The sequence below is a fragment of the Brachionichthys hirsutus genome, chromosome 13 (assembly GCF_040956055.1).
Source record: "Brachionichthys hirsutus isolate HB-005 chromosome 13, CSIRO-AGI_Bhir_v1, whole genome shotgun sequence".
NCBI classification, from domain to species: Eukaryota; Metazoa; Chordata; class Actinopteri; order Lophiiformes; family Brachionichthyidae; genus Brachionichthys; species Brachionichthys hirsutus.
In genome coordinates this window covers 5,965,492-5,986,751 of record NC_090909.1, presented here as the reverse complement: position 1 = coordinate 5,986,751, position 21,260 = coordinate 5,965,492, and the positions used below count along the sequence as shown (strand labels likewise).

General features: G+C 42.6%; 3 protein-coding genes across 3 annotated transcripts in view; 1 reads left to right on the top strand and 2 right to left on the bottom strand.

Annotated features, from left to right (window-relative positions):
• Positions 1–2,463, bottom strand: part of ctdp1 (CTD (carboxy-terminal domain, RNA polymerase II, polypeptide A) phosphatase, subunit 1) — a 31,593-nt gene extending 29,130 nt beyond the window's left edge. The window contains exons 1-3 of the mRNA XM_068747373.1: positions 2,174–2,463; positions 902–985; positions 331–424 (exon numbers count right to left, since the gene is read on the bottom strand). Coding sequence (XP_068603474.1) covers positions 331–424; positions 902–985; positions 2,174–2,463 — 468 coding nt within the window. The remainder of the gene's footprint in view (positions 1–330; positions 425–901; positions 986–2,173) is intronic.
• Positions 2,464–3,843: 1,380 nt separating this feature from the next.
• Positions 3,844–9,402, top strand: adck5 (aarF domain containing kinase 5). Its single transcript, XM_068747047.1, has 15 exons — positions 3,844–3,867; positions 4,783–4,874; positions 5,334–5,483; positions 5,599–5,674; positions 6,268–6,468; positions 6,548–6,688; positions 7,201–7,314; positions 7,414–7,545; positions 7,649–7,732; positions 7,817–7,898; positions 8,238–8,316; positions 8,388–8,479; positions 8,727–8,979; positions 9,077–9,193; positions 9,282–9,402. The coding sequence occupies exons 1-15, from the start codon at positions 3,844–3,846 to the stop codon at positions 9,382–9,384; spliced, it is 1,740 nt and encodes a 579-aa protein (XP_068603148.1). The 3' UTR covers positions 9,385–9,402.
• Positions 9,403–10,049: 647 nt separating this feature from the next.
• cpsf1 (cleavage and polyadenylation specific factor 1) lies at positions 10,050–20,470 on the bottom strand. Its single transcript, XM_068747045.1, has 37 exons — positions 20,327–20,470; positions 20,208–20,235; positions 19,879–20,012; positions 19,712–19,792; positions 19,465–19,616; positions 19,146–19,292; positions 18,908–19,047; positions 18,716–18,826; positions 18,537–18,630; positions 18,380–18,467; positions 17,717–17,860; positions 17,555–17,606; positions 17,400–17,473; positions 17,250–17,324; positions 17,070–17,150; positions 16,639–16,734; positions 16,338–16,532; positions 16,082–16,223; positions 15,452–15,630; positions 15,192–15,331; positions 14,935–15,097; positions 14,642–14,848; positions 14,460–14,549; positions 14,228–14,374; positions 13,986–14,138; positions 13,676–13,792; positions 13,076–13,166; positions 12,512–12,596; positions 12,208–12,349; positions 11,955–12,107; positions 11,641–11,817; positions 11,409–11,475; positions 11,277–11,324; positions 11,030–11,182; positions 10,498–10,627; positions 10,263–10,401; positions 10,050–10,177 (listed from the first exon to the last, which is right to left on the bottom strand). Exons 1-37 carry the CDS (start codon positions 20,468–20,470, stop codon positions 10,130–10,132), a joined length of 4,407 nt encoding a protein of 1,468 aa, XP_068603146.1. The 3' UTR covers positions 10,050–10,129.
• Between the last annotated feature and the right edge of the window lie 790 nt (positions 20,471–21,260).

The window sequence follows — 21,260 nt, the reverse complement described above, 5'->3', positions numbered from 1 at the left end:
TTAGATTATATCGACAGCTCTCTATACTTCTGTCCAGACCTGTGGGTGAATTGACTGAGAGGATCACAAGACATCAGCACTTTCAACTTTCTATTTGAGCATGTTCAAAACTTTAAAAACGGGAAAACCATTTATCTTCACCTTATGGTGCATGAATGATGTTTGCAAAGAGAAATGTTCACTTCTTTCATTCATTATTTATGTCACATACATATAATAGCTTGCAGTGATCGGTGGCCTCGTCCTCCACGGTGCAATAAACACACATCGCCTGATGGAACGGAGTTTCTAAGCCCAGGTTTCCAGGTATCACATCATAACACGACTCACCTCTGAGCTGACCATAAGCTCGGGGACGCTGTGCACCATGGAGACGGTTGCTGTGGAGATAGGATTTTGCTGGTTGCCATTTGTACTCTGCAGCCTGAGATGGAAAGGAAGAGTGGGAGTTCTGCATTTTCTGGTTTGTTCATTTCTATGGTGCTTGAACAAAGTGTGATTGTATCTTCTCCTGGGTCGACCTCTAGCCCTGTTCCCTGGCAGTTCCATTCTCAGCATCCTTCTACCGACATAGTCCCTGTCTCTCCTCTGGACATGTCCAAACCATCAAAGTCTGTCCTCTCTGACATTATCTCCAAAAGGTCTAACATTCACTGTCAGTGTTACCTACAACTTTGTTCTCTGGTGCCCCTGGTGGTAACAAAAAATACAGACTCAACTTCGGATCAGACACATCATCACTTATTCATCAGCTATAAATTGATTTGTTCACTGAAAAAACTCGGTACGGAGTGAGGAGCTATGTATGTCAAAATAAATTAAACATGTCTGCCCAAAAGTGAACAGAAAGATTCAAGCATGCATTTCCATTTAAAAGATGACATAATTTGCATGTCCTTACTGAGTCAGGTCCTGTCCACATTCAGCACATAACCCCTTCATTACAATTGGATGGCTGCATTCTTCTATTCGGACGATAACAGCCCTGGAAACAAAAGGAAAAGAAAAGTTAAATTAGGGCTGCACAAGATATTGTTTCGGCATCAGCATTGTGCGGTGCCCAAGTGCTACAGTCACATTGCAGTGCACGCAATTTAATATATGGAAAATGAACTTAAATGACACATTTTATGCAGTTCAATGCGAAACATGCATGCTTAATTTCAATTATTAGATTGAGCACACATTTTTAACAACTGTCTAAGAAGCAGAAAGAACAATTCATAAGACAATAACACACCCCTCCCCTATTTTTTTATATATCAAAATATATTGTGCCTCATAACAAATATATTGCAATGTCAGGTTTTTCTCCATATTATACATTTGGTCTTGGTATAAATGAGGACTATTGCATGTTCCATGCTTGAACCTGACAGGCTTGCCATGAAATAAAAGTAAAAACAAGTTTGTGAATTGCTTTAAGTGATCTTAAATGCTACCTGCATTTCCCTCCCAGTCAATAAAGCATGTAACCGGTATGTACGTAGAAAAATCTTCGTATTTGGCGATAGAGGAATGGATAGAAACTCTTATTTTGCATGACGGCCTCAAAATGTATTTCCGGTAATTTTGTAAACAATAGCGGAAAAGTATCCAATGAGATTTAGGGGTTCCTATCGAGACGTAAATTAGGGGTATCAGTTCCAGAATTGCTAGAGTTGCTCAACAATGCAGCACAAATAAAAAATAAAAAATAAAAAATCTTCAGAAATTGACGGCGACAGCGGTTTCTACACACTGCCGAGTCAACGAGTGTCTGGCCTTCAAAATAAAAGAGAAAACAATGTCTCGTCTCCAATCGAGCCACTCCACGATGATCAAAGTAACAGGTCAACAAGTCATTTCAACTTTAAGGCTTAATTTAGCTGACAACTGTTTCTAAATGCAACGACCGACCGCCGTCTGAAGGCATGCATTTTTTATTTTGAAAGCCACAGACAAATCCTTCCTTGTTTAGTCAGACCTACTTCACACGATCACGTGTCGTTTAGAGATGTTTAGGGGCTAGCAAACAGGCTAACATTAATTCAGCACCGCTGTGTAGCGATGTTAGCTCGTTAGCTAGCTGACGTTACACTGCAGATGAAGGCAAAGCAGCAACAAACCAGTGGGAGGGCAATAAAATAAAATCACAACAAAGGAGTGACCTCTGGCAAGCAGAGCAACTCACCCGGGAGGTATGACTTGTCCGAGCTTACAGCACAGCTCCTTGATCACTCCTGCGCGGTCCGATTTCACCTTCTTCTCTGGCTGCTTGGCAGGCTCCGATCCCTTATCCGGAGCTACGGGTGCGCACAGTGCTAGCACAGAGTCCACGTTAACGAGGGATCCGGGTTTCACTTTCCACTCCAGGAGCCGAAAAGGCCCAGTTGGCCCACAGATATTTGCCACCTGCACCGCGGGGCCCTCCGGTGCTGCATCGCTACCGCCGTCGGTAGTATCTGCAGAAGGATCCTCCATCTGGCTCAACGCTCGAAATAAAAATAAAAATAAAAATAAAAAAATCACCAAAGGCAAAATATATCCCGCAGACTCTGCAATAAGCAGTGTATCATTAAAAGGCGCATACCATTAGCATCAAGGACATTTAAGAGAAAGTACTCCAAATTTAACCCCCGTGCTTCCCACGACCGGAGACGTTCGCTCTTCCCGCCCGTAAACAGGAACACGCAACACCGCAGGCAGCGACGCAGGTTGTTACAACTTCCGGTGACGACGGAAACCAGACTTTTAAAAATAAAATCACCAAAATAAAATCTTATTTTCGACATTACAATATGTCATAACGATACTTTATCGATACAATCTATCTAATTGCTTCACTGAATATTCAATTATGGACGTCATTGACTGAAAAGCAGTTCATTTGAAAAACAACACATCGCCTGTAATTTGAAGGTAAATCCGTATTTCCGGTTTTAGTTTGCTTTTAGCGAGTCACGTGACATGACTAATGTCTATTTCACTTGTTTTTATTTTCACATTTATATCTGAAGTGCATAATATCATGAAAATAGATTCCAACCAAATCGGAACATAATTACAAAATGCTCACAAGTAAAATCATCTTAGCTCTGTTTTTATTTTACTTTATACTGCTTTTGCTGAATAAACATTTAAATAAATCCACTGTCTTAATGCACCATTAATAAACAAGCAAAGCGTCTAGTACAAGAATTATAAAACATCTTGTCTCTATCAGTCATACTTTTGAATTTAATTCTGAACATGATCATAGATTCATGGTTTTCATTGAGGGTGGTCTATATTTACTTTTAAGAATTTTAACTAAATCTTTTGCATATTAATGAATTAATTATTGTATTTATTGAACATAAAAAGGCAAAAACAGATTTATAGAATTGTGACAAGAAGATGGCACAAGGCCTACATTAAATATCGGACACGTACATTTTAGCAGCTGTTTTTAATTAGCAGTTTATGTAACAATAATTGGAATTTATTTGTGAAAGTAAAAATGGAACAACCTTCAAAGCTTATTATTCTTGTGCCACATTCCGTTCTCCAGAGAAAGACACATCCGGTTTTCAAAATAAGTTGGTAAAGATTGTTCGCCATATATTTTGAGCGTTTCATTTTGATGTCATAAGCTTCTTGATTAACCTGGATTACTGAGAACCTACAGGAACAAACATGTCCACAGTGCAAACGCATGCCAGATCTAGAAACGGCTTGTATTAACCACGCAAACACAACAAGCTAGCTTGACGTTTGGTTTAGCTCTAGCGTTATGCTACCGGAAGCTGATGATCAGAGGAGGGCGGTACCATTTTTCTGCCACGCCCCAAACAGGAAGGATTAATTATTACCCCAGGAAACATGACAATGGAGACGAACAGAGCGGTAAGGAGGCGAATCTTTCTAATTAATTTCAGCTTTGAGTGTATTAGCTTTAGCTTCCGGCCGATTAGCTACACTAGGCGTCGTTAGCTGGTCATGTTGGCAGCGTGCACGAATGGACAGCTACAAAGGTCAAGGCATGATTTAGGCTAAAATGAGAAATCTAAAGTGTGACCTTTGCTATTTGACATTCAAATGGATGTATTTCGTGGACCTCAGTGTATTTAAATGTGTGTTCATGATGGTAACTCACATAGAATAAATGCAGCGAGAGGAGAACCCACATTATAACACACTCAGGGTGATACTTTGACTCTGAAACACTGATCCTCCTCCCACGTTGTTGTGATTATGGGTGGAGGATGTGAATTATTGCCTCCTGTTTGTGAGCGACACGGAGTTTAGCTTGATATTTCGGTGCTCAGGTCCCTGACATCAGTACTATCTGTCCTGTACATCAATAGACGTTCTGTCCCTCAGATGCAGCCAGCGAACAAAAAACATCAGTGAACCCTGACTGATCATGCTGGCCTTGATCTAGGACCCCCCCCCCCCCCCCCTTATGCACACACAAACCGGCTTACATTCTCCTCCTGTTACTCAACCAAATCAGGGCCGGTCTGTGGAAATCCACCACGCGTTGATGCTTGAAGTTCTTCTTTAACGGATTTGATACGATAAAGCATGACATGTTGTGGTCAACATTTATTAAGGATGTCCAGGTTGGTTCCTGTTAGATAATGTTAATAGACACTGTGAGACTGGGCTTTACTTGCTGTCCCAAAACAAAGGGACAGCAAATAAATGGCTGTCCGTTTATCTTATGATGTTCAACAGTCATAAAATGTATGGATTGGAAAGACATGAGTGAAACAATCTCATTCTGGTTATTTTTTTTTGTTTGTTTTTTTGTCCTAGTTGAGACTGTGTCTGCATCACATGGCTCTGCTCCGGAGATACTCTCATCCTGGGTCCTCGTTCCAAACGATCCGGTCCTTCAGTTCACTCAGGTATCATGTATTTGGCCAATTGTATTTATTTTACTGTGAAACATTTGCAGCTTTTACATTTGCCACAGTTGGTCAGGACAAAGACATTTTCACCCCATTGACTGAATCATAGTAGATACATGTACTTATATGCTATCATATAATACATGAACATTAATATCAATTATGATGGTATTTACAGCACAGACAAACATCTTAAAGATCAGATTCGGCTGCATTAAAAATCTAAACTCGAAAAGCAGTTTTTTGATCTGCTAATAATCAGTTATGTGTAAATCAAATAAAGACTTTTTGCACCCTAGATTTTATTCACTGGCCTTAATTTGGCAGCTGGCATTTATTTATTCATGTTAAGTATCAAATGGCTATTATAAGATGTATGGTTTATAACTAATTATGTGTTTTTACAAGAGGAAGTACGACAGCCTCTTTTTTAATCAAACTCTTTCCTGCTTCAAGGGGAAGTAAACACAGCGGGCTGTTATGGAAGTCGATTGTCGGGGTCTCTCTCGGCTTGCCTGTGGCAGTGGGTGTCCAGTATGCTGCGTCGGCACCTCGAGAGAGGCGGAAGATGAGGATTGTGATTGAAGGATTTGGCCGCTTGTGCAGGTTTTTACTACAACTGTTGGCATGACGATTCAGATGCTGAGCCCAGAGCATCGTCGCATCATCTAACGTGTCGGATCCAGATAATGCCCCCCCCCCCCCCCGTGTGTGTCCTCAGGTCGCTGTCTGTGGGGGTCTCGATCTCTGTGGATTACTGGTGGACCACCAATGTGACTGTTCGTGGTCTAGATGAGGTAAGTTCCAAGGAGTGAAAAAAGGATGGGGGATTAGGGCTGAATGAAAGAAAACATTATGATGAATCATGATTTTATGTCGTGATTTTTAGATACTAATTAAAAAAAACACAATGCACACATGTTGTTTTATTTCTATCTTTGTTCTGTCTTTTTTTCCATTGAGTTCTATGTAAAGTCTACTGAAAATAAGCCTGATAATGATCTTCAATTTATTTGAGAAGTCCTAGTATTTAGTCACCTTACATGTCTTTAATATTAAAATATTATTACTGGTGCACTTTTGGGGAATTAGTCTTGATGATACATTTTGCTTTCAGAGTAGACTAGTATAGTGCAGTTGCGTGTTGTGCATCACACAAACACAAGCAAAAAACAAAGATTGTTCTGATCTGATCTGATCTGATCTCATAGATTCAAATCGTGCTCTCCCTCCTCTTGACCCACATTTCCTCTCCGCCATATTTGTGGATGTTATGTGTGGACATAAAGTAAATATGCGCCACGGTTTACTGTTGCTTTTGATGTCTCTCTCTGTAAATATTCGCCTTATATACGGACAGTCATGTCTTACTGCTGTCCTCCGCTGCTAGAGCAGCCCATCCTACTTGGCTGAGATGTCAGCTTGCCACCAGAGGGCAGCAGAGAGCATCGTGGAAGCAGCCATAAGGAACGGTGGGATATACATCAAACTTGGCCAAGGTCTGTGTTCCTTCAACCACCTCCTTCCCCCTGAGTACATTCGCACGCTGCAAGTTCTGGAAGACAAGGCCTTGAACAGGAGGTACAAAGAGGTGAGAACTGCAACACAAACAGGACATGTGGTTCAGGACAGCCTGGACATTTGTCAGGATTGTTTTTCTCCTGTTGCAGGTGGATGCGCTTTTCCAAGAAGACTTCAACAAAACTCCGGGACAGCTTTTTAAAACCTTTGACTATGAACCCATTGCAGCCGCCAGTTTGGCTCAGGTTCATAAGGCAGAATTGTTTGATGGGACACCTGTTGCTGTGAAGGTGAACATTGATTTCATTCAAACAAATATATATATATATATATATATATATATATATATATATTTTAATTCTGTGTTTAGACTCAGTCACTTTCAGGTCAAAATTGGGAAAAGAGAAAAGCTCACTTTGAACAGAGGTGTGTTGTGTAGAATCATCCCATCTCAAACCAGGTTTCAAGAGAGTGACACTTTATTTGTTATTGCCAACTTAAAAAAATTCTACAATGTTTGTTACTCCTTCAAGAAGATGTCTGGTAGCGTTTTTCTTCCGGGCTTTTTCTGAAAGTTGGTGACAGTGTGAGGCACGGGACAAGAAGGAAGCAGATCAGGATAAAGTTCAGAGAGTCGGGAGTTTTTTTCAAGGGTTTTCACAATTTCCGTCTGTTCATCATGTATGATGTAACTAAAGTCTGAAACTCAGAAAAAAAAATATCCAAATGGGATTAATGTTTTAGGAACAATCTTTTTTTATTTTATTTTATTGTTAAAATGTTTTTGATATTGTCCCCACAGGTGCAGTACATTGACCTTAGGGATCGATTTGATGGCGATATCAGAATACTGGAGATCCTGCTGGACATTATCAAGTTCATGCACCCCAGCTTTGGATTCCGATGGGTTCTTAAAGTCAGACGATGCTTTTATTGTTGTTTATTTACTGTGCATTATTTTTGTAAACTGAGTCTAAACAAAGTCTGCAATCTGATTTAATTTGACTTCCTGTAGGACTTGAAGGGTACATTAGCTCAAGAGCTGGACTTTGAGAATGAAGCTAGGAATTCTGAGAGATGTGCGGTGGAGCTAAAACACTTCAGCTTTGTTTCTGTGCCAAAAGTCTTCTGGGAGCAAACGAGTAAGGTGAGGTAATTATTAAGTGCACAAAATACCTCGACCCAGACAATAACCGTCCATAGGTCAAGCCTTATCTTTTCTTTCTTTTTTTTTTATCACCAATTGAAAGCGAGTATTGACAGCAGAGTTTTGCAATGGTTGCAAAATCAACAATGTGGAAGAAATTAAAAGACAAGGATTAAGCGTGAAAGATGTGAGTTGAAGCTTGGCTCGAACACAAAATTCAACTCTTTTAGAAATGTTTTCTCAAATCCATCATCAAATATTTGTTTTCCAGACTGCAGATAAACTGATCCGAACATTTGCTGAGCAAATATTTTACACTGGTTTCATCCATGCGGACCCTCATCCCGGAAATAGTGGGTACATGATCAGTATGCATGCGTGGGAAACGGGTGGCATGAAGGAGAATCTCCTCTGTATTTAGCATCAATTGATTTATATGAGCAAGTCCCCTCTCCTGGTTTGCATTTTGGTTTGTACGGTAAAGTGGTGTTGGAAAAAGTCACTTAACGCCAGTGTTAGTGTTTAATTAAATTCAATCTCCCTGTTAGGCAGCAGTGTCAAAACAAATAGCGTTATTTCATTATTTTCTAATGTAATAAATGTATATAAGGAGCTTTCAAAATTCGGATGCTGACTTTGTGAGCCTTTCTTCATCAGACGGCTCATTCTGTTTTATTTATTTGTGTTGACAGTTCTAGTCAGACGAGGTCCTGACAACGAGGCAGAGCTGGTGCTCTTAGACCACGGATTGTACGAATACCTCAGTCAGCGGTAAGATTTTAGTCGTGTGGAAAATCTCTGTCAATACTCTGTTAGCTCTAACCTGTGACCTTTGACCTCAGAGACAGAGTGGCCCTCTGCAAACTGTGGAGATCCATAGTCCTCAGAGATGAAGCAGCGATGGAAAAGTACTCCAGGGAACTTGGTGTCAAAGGTTAGAACCTCACCCTCATTAATGTAGCATGCTAATAATGCTAATGCTGCATACGACCTCCGGATGTAGCACACACTGCTGTGTGCTGCATCTCGAGCGGTAGGAATAGCTTGAAGACCTCTCATCAAAGAGGATCCAAGAGTTCTTCAGAGCTGAAGACTTTATTCTAACACAGAGATCTGCCATCCGTCCGGCTGACTCAGAATCTCCAGACAGTATAATAAGACGCGTCTAATTTCCTCTGCAGAGTATTTCCTCTTGTGCGAGATGCTTCTGCAGCGGCCCATCAACATGCGGGAGCTCGGCCTGTCCAACATCCTGAGTCAAGAAGACACGGCCTACATGCGTGAAATGGCCAGCCGGCGCTTTGATAGCATCATGCAGGTGCTGAAGTCGATGCCTCGGCCCATGCTGCTCGTCTTCCGGAACATCAACACGGTCCGAAGCATCAACAACAAGTTGGGCTCGCCGGTGGACCGCTACTTTGTCATGGCCAAGAGGTGAGTGAAAATGCGAGGTCAGACGAGATGCCGCTAACTGTGTCGTCTGCCCCTGTTGTGGGCAACACGATGGTTAAACCATGCCCTTCTCGTTCAGCGCGGTACGCGGCTGGGTCAAGATTCAGACAGAGAGGACAGGGATGCTGCACCGGCTCTGGGTCGTCCGCTGGGTGAGGACAACATGGGAAAGCCTCAAATTTGAACTGGCGTTGAGGTAAAGATTCATTCGATTCGTGTCAATCAAGCAAATCATGTTCTGTGATCGTTGCTATCGAATAATTAATAACACATCTCCTCTACAGATGGGAGATGGCAGCGATGGGCATGACGCGTTCATTCCTGAGACTGCTGTCGTACATCGGTCTCTTATCTGTGGACGCAGACTTGTACGAGTACCTGAGATAGTTCACGTCTCGCATCCCGGAGAGAGAGAGAGAGGAGCTGGTCCAACATCAGGAAGCCTTTCAGTAGCGTAGCAGCTCAGAGCACTGCAATGTTTGAGCTCTGGCGACTTGGAATGGGTGAGAATGTGATGACCTGCAGGACTGGAGTACCGAAACCCTTCCAGACAAGACTAATTTAAATGAATCCATTCTATAGCAAATTTCAGAGATATATTAAGTCTGTTTTTGAAGAAACTGTTCTTTACCTGCATCAAATGGATGTATTGCATTCCACGAAGGATGTGTGAAAGCTGCACCTCTGCCATAAAAAGGACTCGCACTGATGTTTAGCTTGAAACGCATTAAATCGATGTATGGATTCTCCTGAAATGCAACAGTTGCTTTGTTAATTGCTTTGAATGTATGTGTGGATTGGATATAGATGTGTGTTCAGTCAGGTCCCCTTGCAGGTAAAAAGAAATGGTCAATTACCATCAAGAAATATATTTAAATTCAAATAACATAAAATGTTCTACCTCCTTTATTCAAGCATTCTTCCTTTGAAAGCTCAATAAACAGGAACACAAAAAGCTGATGTAAATTACTTTTACTGATTTTTGTTTTTATACAAAATATCCAAAGAAAGCAAGTTAATCAATATTTTTTTCTCTCCATCTAACAAAGGAAAAACAACACAAAGATGCCGTGACAAAACATCTCATTTCAGTATAAAAGTGTTCAGTGGTCAAGACATGGGAATGTGGCTCTCAGAAATGAGCGGTTACTCTGTCGATTTCCAGAAGGTCATCCAGGATCTGGTGAAGAAAGGAGAACAAAATGAGGCGGATGCTGGAGTGAGACCAACTTCACTGCGTCCCTTCCTTCTGTTGATGTACTCACTATGTCCTGAGTAGTACCGATCTTCTTGGCTAGCTCGCTGCGCTCCATCGTACTGAGGTACAAATACTTGTTGAGGAGTTCTCCATCCAGGATGTTCCTCACTGCGTTCTGCAGTGTTCTCCTGTCAGCGTGCATCATCCTGAACAAACACACAAATTAAATTCCCACTTTAACTGGCGAGCCTATAAGAATAGACGTCCCATTTAAAGATTAAAACCACAATAGGATGTCACACCTGAAGGCCTTTGGGTTCAGCCCGGCGTGATGAGGCAGCATGACGTTGAGAGCATTTTGCAACATCAGCAGACGGCGATACGTTTTCTCCTGCATGGGAAGGAGCAGACCAACTCCTCCATCCAGAGTTGCTGCAGGAACAAAATAACGTTCAGTGTGGACTCATTTAATGGTCTGAACTGTTTTTCCAGAGCATTTTTAAGATTTCTTGGAGAATTGTGCAGAATTTTATGACTCCGGGCATTTAACCATCCTGTTGATGGCGGTTTGACATTTGAGGTTGAATATGTTTCGATTTGTCCGATAAATCAATGTCCTTTGTTTTAGATATTTAACTAGTTGTTAAGTTTTGGACTTTCTCGAACCACATTGATATTTATGAAACCCTTCACTAGACCTTTACGAAAACCTTTCGGGATTAAATGCTTTGACAAAAGATATTAGTTATAGGAAGTCTTCAGATTTTTCCTGATTTTGGAAACCTGGATTTTAGGGATAAGGCCACTCTAGAGACAGGAGCTTTGAAAGCGTACCGAACCACGTGATGTGCTTGTTGTCCCAAGTCATGGCCTTTTTGCTGCTGGCGTCCAGAGCTCTGCACGGCATCCTCCAGAAAGTGTTTACGTTGGCTCCGACGTTGAAGTCGCCTCTCCTCAGCAGGCGCATTCCTCCGAAGCTCTCTTTGGCTGAAAAACGCAGACCACGTGTCACATGACCGGCTGTTCCTTTGATGCAGTTATTTCATTTTCACATTTGCTTATGTGTTCCAACATCGCATACCTTCAGGTAAATACATGTAAACACAAAGGTTTTTTTCTCGATCGGACACTAAAAGGAAAATAAAATAAGTGTTAATAAGAAAAAATTGGTAATTTTGCTTTATTAACTTTAAAACTTCAAAAGAAACTTTACCCAAGAAGCCAAGCTGGTTGTTATCCACCATGAATTCAATGCTGTAAACCTCCATAGGCTTCGCATCCTGCCACAAAAAAACAAAACAACCATCAGTTGAATAGCAATAAAGACAAGAAGCACTTCCTGAATGATTTCCCGCCACCAGAGCCGTTGTCAGCTTCCCGTCAGCCACTGAAGAACTTAAATCCATAATTTGTCCAGTACGTGGCTCCTGGCGGTGCTTCCTCACCCTGCTAACGAGTGACAGAGTCTTGCTCGTGTCCTGGTAGCGGAGCAGTGATATACTCTTCATCAGATCGGCGGCCAGGATTAAATTCTTGATGCTGAACATCTGGTGGATGTAGAGCTGCGTGTCGATGAAGGCCATGCCCGTCAGGTCGTTGTCTTTCAGGGCCCACAGGAAGATCTGCCGGAACATGAAGGAAGTTTTTTTCCATTTATTATGCATATTTTCTGCATTACTAAGCCCTCATTAGATCCTTTATCAGCGTGAGGCTGACTTTCTACTGTCATGCCCATCTCTGATTCAGCAGTGTGTCGGACCTTCTGTCCGATGGCAGACACCAGGTATCCGTTGCAGTGGCACAGAGCCGTCACCGGCCCCTTCTGCTCCTTCTCATACAGCACTTTGAACTTGTTCTTGGTGAGGGGCTGACCCGGCTCTGGCACCACCTCAATCACATCCAGGAGCAAAATCTGAACACGAGTCAGAGAGGAGAACCGGTCAGCAGAAGTCGTCTTCTTTTTTACCTTTTTGTACACATTTGGTGTGTTGTTATCATTGTGTGCTCCTCACCCGGCCCCTGCAGGTCACCTCCTCGCCCTGCATCAGGCAGGTCCCTGCTGCCACATAGCCCTTCAGTCCAGAAACCGTCTCCTGACTCCTCAGCGCCACCGTCTTCATACAGGTCACATGCTCCCACTCCTCCAGGTCAATCCTTAGGGAAACACGAGGGACAGATTACCACATACACATTACTGTCGCTTCTATATTCCCTGCCCTATACCATCGAGGACATACCAAAGACTAGTATGTTTAGTTGTATTCCATATTAACTGCCTACTGATTTTCTACTGACTATTATCAGAGGGATTTTTACCGTGCATTGGGAATGGCCTCCCAGCTGACTGGAGAGATGAGCTGGATGGAGAACCTCTCCTGTTGGGGATAAATGTAACGTTCATCTGCTGGAAGACAGAGGAGAAACAACATTTATTTAGTGTTCAAGGAAGGGGAAAAACAAGAGAAAACATAAAAAAATGAAATGTGTGAAACTTCGAATGATCTTTATTGGTTCAATTCATCAAGGTTACTAATTTTTACTTGATTATTTCAGGATATTTTTTTCTTTTGTCAATTAAAATTCATCATTAAGTTCATCACTTAAGTTTTAGTTTGTGCCTGTATTTTTTTTTATATTGTTAAAATGTTTGCGACCCACTGAATTAGACTCTAGAGAACATGCATCGGAACAAGCTGACACCAATGTTCCGTTGTGATACAAATCAGAATACCGGTTGAAAATGGTTGGTGGAACTAGTGGGCAGAATTATTAACTGCAATTAATTCAATAGCAGTTTAAATAGTTATATAAAAATAAAAACAATGAATACTTGGCTGAAATGAAAGTTAAAAATAATCTGTTTTAATATTCGTGTCAGACCTCGGTCTATGCGTTCGTACTCCTTCTCCTCTCCAGTCATCCTGGGGATACGAGTGCAGATCTCCTTCACACTGGTGCACACAGCATACACCTAAGAAAAGTTTAAATCATAAAAACACTTCACACCATAGACAATCTCTTTAAAGTCAAACTCATTGATTTGTTTTTTCTCTCTAGCAGGATTAGAAATGAGGCAATACGAGGGACAGTCAAGGTTAGACGTTTAGGAGACTAGGTCAGAGAGACCAGACTTTGATGGTTTGGACATGTCCAGAGGAGAGACGGGGACTACATCGGTAGAAGGATGCTGAGGATGGAACTGCCAGGGAACAGGGCTAGAGGTTGACCCAGGAGAAAATACATGGACGTAGTGAGGGAGGACATGAGAGTGGCTGGTGTTGGGGAGTAGTGAGGAAACTTTTAGGCTGGGGGGCGGGACTTCCTTCTCAAACGTTTTCAAAGCGCCTCGATCGTTGTGCTCTTATTTTGCGTTGCATTATGAGAGCAGAGTTGTGGGAGTCTTGGGAATGTGTTTCAGCTTGAATGTGCGTCATGTCGCTACTTTGGCGCTCCTGTTGCTGCGAGTCAGACGGGCCTTGCCTTGGATTCGACGTGGTAAGAGACGTAGTGGACGGTGCACCTCAGGGGGATTTTTCGGACTGGCCAAGGGGCATCGTAGGACAGGTATGTGGGCAGAACGCTGATCCTCAGCTCGCCCTGCGGGGAACACACACACACAGAGGTGAAAACTGTTCAGGATAAATCATAAAATTATCTGGCTTTACATTTTTCCAATTACTTAAGATCTGTAAAACCTATGAACACCGAATAATGACGTTTATAGGAGTCCAAGATCGTTCTAATAACAGTATATAAAAAATAATAATAACACTAATAAGTCTCCGTGTACCAGTTTGTTGAAGTAGAGGAAACCTTTGGGGCAGTTGATGTTATGGAAGGGCGAGAAAGACTCAATGGCGCCGTCAATGCTCATAGGGTGGAGCCTCAATGCTCCACGCGAGGTGACCAGCATCCAGTGAGGAGATGGGCCACAGATGAACACCTGGCAGAAAGAACGGTTGGGCTAATCAAAGCGTCTGTCACCGAATGCCACATCTGCGCTGGCACGGAGATGTGAAGCTCTTTCCTCACCCCAGAGTATCCAGAGATGTCCTCAAAGAATCGGAATCGAGCAATTCGACACTTCACACCCGGCACCTCTTCTGAGGCGCCGCTCTCTGCCTTCTTGTCTTTTTTAATCTTGGATTTCTTCTCTCTGAAGTTAATGTTGTGCGGCACCTGTGTGGAGAAAAGCAGCGCGGTGAAGACTCGCTGCATGTCAAACGTGTGACCGAATCCGTCTTCGTCAGATTTGGATCTTCACCTTTTTGAAGCGCACTTTCAGGTTGTTCAGTGGCTGCTGCTGATCGTAGGGGAACGCTTCATAGATCAGAAGCTCCTGCTCAACATGGACCTTGAAAACATTTTCCCATCATAACTGTATGGTTATAAAGCAGCACAATAACAGAAACACAAACAAACAAATCAAAACGTCAAAAAACTCACCAGTAAGTATGGCCTGCTGTGATTGTAGCCGAGCGAAACTAGAGCCACCTCCTTGACCAGCGGCATGTCTCCCTGACGAGTTACTTCCTCTTTCTTACCATCTCCTTGTGCTGCCGACTGGCCAGACGAACTGTCCACCAGCACTCTCTGGCCAACCGGGAAGTTCTTTACCAGGAACACCAAACGCCATTCTGGAAGTTGGTAAATCTGTTTGAATGAAAACGAGGTGAATTACAGAAGCCGCACCGAGATCCTGACGATCGTCTTCTTTTGATTGAACGCGTGGCTCCTACCTCCATTACGCCGTTCTCCCTGATGATCATGCACCAGTGGCTGGGCTCAGCTTTGTTTGAGACGGCTTCACTCATCGAGCTGTGGCCCATTTCCTCTTTTGAATGGACCGCGCTGGTGTTCGAGTCTCCGTAGAGCATTTCCTCCTCGTCGTCCACTGCGTTACTGCACGTACGTTAAACATCCACCAATCATCAATCAAACATTAAGACACGGGGCTGATCGGCTGCATGTTTCACAGAGGCGGCGATGGCCTTACCTGAGGTCCTGGATGATGGTCTCTTCTTCAGAGTGACTCTGGATGATGATGTCCTCTCTGACAGAGCAGCTCATTTTGTTTTCTGTGGTGAACATTCCACTTATGTCTCTGTACGCACACAGTGCGATCACCCGTGATTGCTGTTTAACGAGAGGCGCAGTTCAGTGAATCACATGAATATTGTTCCTGATGCGTCACAAATCAAGAGATTGGGTTTGTCCAGCAGGGGAAGACATTGTGTCACTGACGACTGGACTCACAGTGGAGATCTGAGGCTTCTGCAGGGCCAGCCGGTGCGTCTTTCCCATGTAGGAGTCAGTCTTCAGCACGAACATGGTGACCACTCCCTCGGCAGTCATGATAATAACATAAGGGTCCGCCACAGAGCAATGCATTATGGGAGAGCCCAGGTCCACGGGAATGAAGTGGAGCTGTGTGACTGAAGCCAGATTGAAGTGATGAGTTAACAGGTTTGTTTTTATTTTAATAGATTTAGATCAGCTTCTATTTTACGCATTCATTCTCCTTTAGCCTGATTGTCTTTAGCGGTCTGAGCCAGGATTGTATTTCCTTTACTTTCAGTTAACAATGCAAGATAACTTCTTCATCCTCTATGAATTTCTACATAAATATATACGTATGTACTGGATGTTAATGAAAGATTAGGCCATTTAGTCACAAAATGTTGCTTTTATCTTGCTATTTAATGCAAATTCAGAAATTGAAGATTTTTGAACAGCCATTTGTTTAAATTGTACTGGTTTTTGTCTAGATTTTTTTTTTACAACATAAAACATACTCTTCTGTTCTAAAGTCTTTGTCGTGGCTTGGTTGAGGTATTCGGTCTCTGAGACCTGCGCGTGTTTTGACTTTTGCATTTATTCCCTCACCTCCTTCCAGCAGCCGGATCCCCATGGGGGAGACTTGGACAATGTACTTGTTGTCACCGATGTTCCCAGCAAACACTGTGGGTCCCTGAGTGGCAAAGCCACTGGTGTCCAGCTCCATGATCTCCTGACCAGTCTGAAGAATCTAAAGAAAATCACAGGCTTGGTTTGGAAAACATGTCAGCGATATATAACGGATGTGTGTTTTTTTCTTTTTTAACACAGTTCATTTCTAATAAGATGCGTTTTGATATTTTACCATGGTGGAATCCTCTCTACTCAAAATGAGAAAGCCATGCTTCTTTTTGTCATCTTCCATGAGAGGCTCCACTTTCTCCTCTGCTTCCTTCCTTCCTTCCTTCTCCTTCTCCTCCTCCTTGTCCTTCTCCCCTTCTTCGCCATCCTCGCCATTCTCCTTCTCTCCCCCGTCCTCTGAATCAGTGCTTTTTACAGACTGGGAAAGGAATGACAAACATCTAACTGTGAACAAAAGGTTCTGCCTTTAAGAGAGGCGGCTATTGAACATGTCGTATAGTGAAACTGTGAATCGTTCACAGTACTTTCTTTTCTTCCTTGACTTCACTTGAGATGACCGTCCACATGTCATGGCAACCTGGCAACTCAAACGTTGTGACTACTTGGGGTCGGATGCTTCTCTAAGAACAGATTGAAAACAAATTAAATCATATTTCCATGCTTTTTAGAGTCACATATATATATATATATCTTGCAACATTTCATGTTACCACAAAAAAATAAACGAGGAATGGGAGAATTCGAGCTTGTGTCTGGGCTATTTATAAGCTACTCCGTCGATCTCTGAGGCAGCCCTGGTAAACCCAGACTTCAATTTAGCACCATCTCTGCACCTGTGACAGATGGTCCTCACGGCCACAGGTTTTAGGATGGTGCAACAGCATACATCGCACACACACGCCCACCCAAGAACACATGCAGTCACATGACACGTAACATCGGCGAGAGGTTTTACCTGGAGCACAGACAGTGCACCATTCTTGCCGTAGCCCGAGCACACAACGACCTCCAGGTCAGGCTCGGGGTTGCTTTGGAACTGTGAGTGAAATAAAATCCAGGTAAGAATCCTCAATCCCTTAAATACTGTGCTGGGTACAATTTACAATAGTGAGTCTATAGACTTTAAACATTTCACCTCCTCTGATAAGAAGGCAGGTTCACCCATGGAGGCATTTGAACAAGGTCCAATGTTGAGTAGGCTGTCACAAACCTGTGTGAAAACACAGTTAATATCCTCCAGCCTCATTCCAAATAGTGCACCTCCTTCAGTTTCTTTGTTTGCTACCTCAAATGAGTAGGTGGTCAGCTGGGTGCCTGACTGGGCCTCACTGCCGTACACTTCTATTTCATCGACCTCATCTGTGAAAAAAAAAAAAAAAAAAAGATGCTTGCTGAAAGACCAATCAGCAGATCACACACATTTCTGACCCACAAACATACCCGTCCAGTTGGAGGAAGATTCCACTCGTTTCTTCTTGTTTGGCGGTTCTTCCTGCAAGTCATTAGCGAACATGTTTTAAGTTCATTGATCAGTTTGAGGAAAACCTTGGCACAGCAAAAAAGTGAAATTATGACTCACATTTTGCTCAATCACAAATGTACCTGTTTGTCTCTCTCTTTTTCATTGTCCTGCTTTTCTTTGCCCTCCTCCGGTGGGGTCTCCTGAAGCTTCTCAGTGTACTTCAGGAGCAGAGAGTTCCCAAGGCGGGAGCCCAGGAAGACGTAGCCGGGCTCCATGGTCACCATCTGGATAAGGGAAAAGTCCAGTGGCTTCAGTTTGGTGGAACATCCGCTCTAAAGACTATCAGATGTCAGACGGAGTAATTTATTGTCGAGCCGAAAAGATCCGAAACAAGACTCCAGCAGGAGGTTTAAGGTGAAATCTCATGTCGCTGGAAGGATTCTTAAAAAAAAAAAATCAACATTTTCTTTTGTGATGCTTCTAAAAATAGTCATGAATAGTTATAGTTTACAAAGATGAGAGGAAAGGGTTCATTTTGAAGACCGCTAGGGCTTTTTAGAAATGCTCATCTTAGACAGGATGTTTGACTGTATTTGTACTGTAATACATGCTACTGTGTGACTGTACCTGTACTCTAACATTCTATCTAATAAATATATTCATCATCATCATCATGAACATGTACTCGTTAATGTCATCTCCAGCCCTACCGTATCATGAAACTATCATCCCTCCTTCCTTTTGTGTGTTTTTTTGCACTAAACTCATTTGGAGGAGGTTCTCTCATTAGTTGCTGAACTTACACAAGTTGTGAGGACACTGGCGGCAGCTTTGTCGAAATGGAAAGCCCGCACGCTTCTCATGCCATCAGTTATGAGGGTCAAGACGTAGCTGCAAAATAACAGCAGTCAGCGAAAAATCGAACGCGTCTCCAATCTGGCGGCGAAGGCAACAACTCACATTTCGCCTCCTTTCAAAGAGATCACCATCTTGTCATAAGCAATGAAGTCAGACTGGGAACAGTCCAGTGTGATCTTCACCTCATCTTGCACACCTGGTTAATCAAAACGCATTGTCCACTGACGGGTAAAAGACAAAAGAAAAAGTACTGGTGTGTGTTTTGAGACGACAGCACTTACGGAGGGGGAAGGCTGTGGTCCCATTTGTCTGAGAATTGAGAGAAACTCCATATGGCGGAACACTCTGGTTCAAATACAGCAATGAATTCACAGCAAAGACCACCACACCACCTAGAAAGACAGACATGTCATGTGACAAAAGCGCTCCCGCACCAGACACCAGAGACAAACGGCAGCATCTGCTGAGCTCACCAATGGGTTTGGGGACAGCCATGACCTGCATGCAGTCAAAAGGCAGATTAGTGAGAGACCAGATGACAGGATGGACCTTCTGCATTATGTTGAGAGAGATGGCAACGATGCTACAAGTGTCCTGACGCACAGCCACACGCCTGGCAGAATGATAAAGAGAGAAAAAAAACAAGTTAAACACAGAGTCACATCTTGTATGGTTAAAAAGAAGAAGTTATATCAGCTAATGCAGACTGACCCGGGCCACGTCTGGTTGGGCTCAAACAAGGTGAGCAACGTGGGCTCATAGTAGCCATGGAGGAACTTCATGTCGATTATATTCAGCAACTTCTCATCCAGTTCACGGACGTCAATTATGTAGCTGGGCAGGAAGCTGGATTTAGGTCTGGAGATGAGATACAGACGTGCTCACAATTAGACAAGCACGTGCATACAATGTGTAGCATTTGAAAAAAAAAATCCATTCATGTCAGATGGACTTAAGGCTGACTGAATGTCAGTAGCAACTAGCAACAGTAAAATAAATACGCAGACTGTACAGTGGAATGGATGCATACCCTTCTCCAACTCCACCCTCCTGTTCATCAGTCAGAGTGTCCTTCCTGAATGGCAGCACAACAAGCTTCGTGCCATAAATGAGCATTACAGCACAGCGATTCTCTGGATCGACCCGGACAATGGGAATATGCACATTCTGCACAAATCCATCCTGAAGATGTAAAAAAGGAAGAAAAACGTGGTTAATTTATCCTTTTTTTTTTTTTGGACACGTGTTTACTGTGTTCTTGTCTCTACTGCCCATACTCTAAGCTCTGGCTCCTCAAAGTAATGAAGAGATAGTGTCTTGAGGTCATGTGTCCCAGGGTCATACTCCACGACAGACAACTGGTGAGAGAGCACACAAAGAAGCCTGAAGACAAATTCACACGGTTACATTTTCAGTCTGACTGCACATATTTAACAAACGGTACCTTGGCATCTTTGAAACTGAGAAGCAATGCATCTCTGTTGGCTCCTACAAGCTGCACACTTGCCATGGACATGACATTTCCAAAGAGGGAGAAGGATGCCACCTGCTCCAGCTTCTCCTTACGTGATTTGGACTCTAAGTCAAGTTGCACAAATAAACGATTTTAAGTTTATATCATGCTTTGGTAACTGGTAAAATATATACAATCAAGGGATTTAAAAAAGCAGCACCCATTGCTTTTGAAAAAAAACTGATGTTATTTTCAAATGAAACAAATACCTGTGTTTTTTAATCTGTTGAGGATAATGCAAGTATGGCATTTAGACGTACCTGAGGCTTTGTCAGTCTTTGACGTACTCTGAAATAAGGACAAAAAAAGATGCAATCGTCACAAAAACCTGGTGATGATTCAAAGCAGGACACGTTGAAAAGCAGAAATGTATAGTTACCTCCACATCATGTATAATTCTGTAGACAAACAGTTGAGATGTTCCAGCAACAACTAAATTCTTCTCCTTGCTTGATATGAAGTTGCAATAGACCGAATACTCCACTGCAGTGGGGGTATGTGCTTGTCTGTACACGGCATACATCTCGGAAGAGGCTCTTCAGCATCTGAGAGGCGATAACATTCATTTAAATATCTCTGAACAATATTTTGGCAGCCGTAGATGTGCTCCACTTCTCCAAAGGTAAACTGCAGATACTCTTAGTAACATTATACATAGATGCCCATTATAAATAAGCGCTAACTATCTCATAAATCAGGGCGTCTAAACGTAGTGTTAATACTTAGCAATTGTCTGCTAGATAGTTACCATTCTCCCTGCTTGCTAACATCGCTGTAATGAAACAGGATGTGCAATCAAGTACGTATAAAGCCTAGCTAGCATATTAGCTGCTAGGGCCCGCACTGATGTTCTTTTTGCAGATTGTGAATGACATTTAAGAACGTACCTGTATCAAATACGGACCAGAGTATATAGCTTTTTCATCCGTGTACATTTAAGGTGACATATTTTGCGGGTTAAGGACTTGATGCAAATATCCAACAACCAGGGAAGCTAGGTAACTGTTCTCCCGTTGTCGTATTTGGTCCTGTCTTCTTCGTGTGATATTTTTTCGGTAGACGAGCTAAACCGCTGCGTTTGCTGCCACCTACAGGCCAGAATCGTAAAATAAACTGAATGTTACACAACAATTGTCTATTTGTAAAGAGAAGAAAAAAATGAAAACTATTATGACATTCAGGTCACTCAAATTACACATAATTGCTGTGTGGTTTCTTTTTTAAGTTAAAGATCTCATATTCTACCCTTTTTCCACAAGTTAACGCCGTTCCCACACACTTATATGAAATATATGTGACAGTCTTTGGTCAAA

What these genes read in the sequence shown, in the direction of transcription:
- adck5 (XM_068747047.1), top strand. Translation starts at nt 3,844, where the DNA reads ATGACAATGGAGACGAACAGAGCG. An exon ending in TGAACAGGAGGTACAAAGAG is followed by an intron (nt 6,469 to 6,547) that starts GTGAGAACTGCA and finishes CTCCTGTTGCAG; the next exon opens with GTGGATGCGCTTTTCCAAGA. An exon ending in AAGGATTAAGCGTGAAAGAT is followed by an intron (nt 7,733 to 7,816) that starts GTGAGTTGAAGC and finishes TTTGTTTTCCAG; the next exon opens with ACTGCAGATAAACTGATCCG.
- cpsf1 (XM_068747045.1), bottom strand. Translation starts at nt 20,470, where the DNA reads ATGTATGCCGTGTACAGACAAGCACATACCCCCACTGCAGTGGAGTAT. An exon ending in CTGCCTTCTTATCAGAGGAG is followed by an intron (nt 17,151 to 17,249) that starts GTGAAATGTTTA and finishes TTTCACTCACAG; the next exon opens with TTCCAAAGCAACCCCGAGCC. An exon ending in CTCTGTCACTCGTTAGCAGG is followed by an intron (nt 11,476 to 11,640) that starts GTGAGGAAGCAC and finishes TTTTTGTGGCAG; the next exon opens with GATGCGAAGCCTATGGAGGT.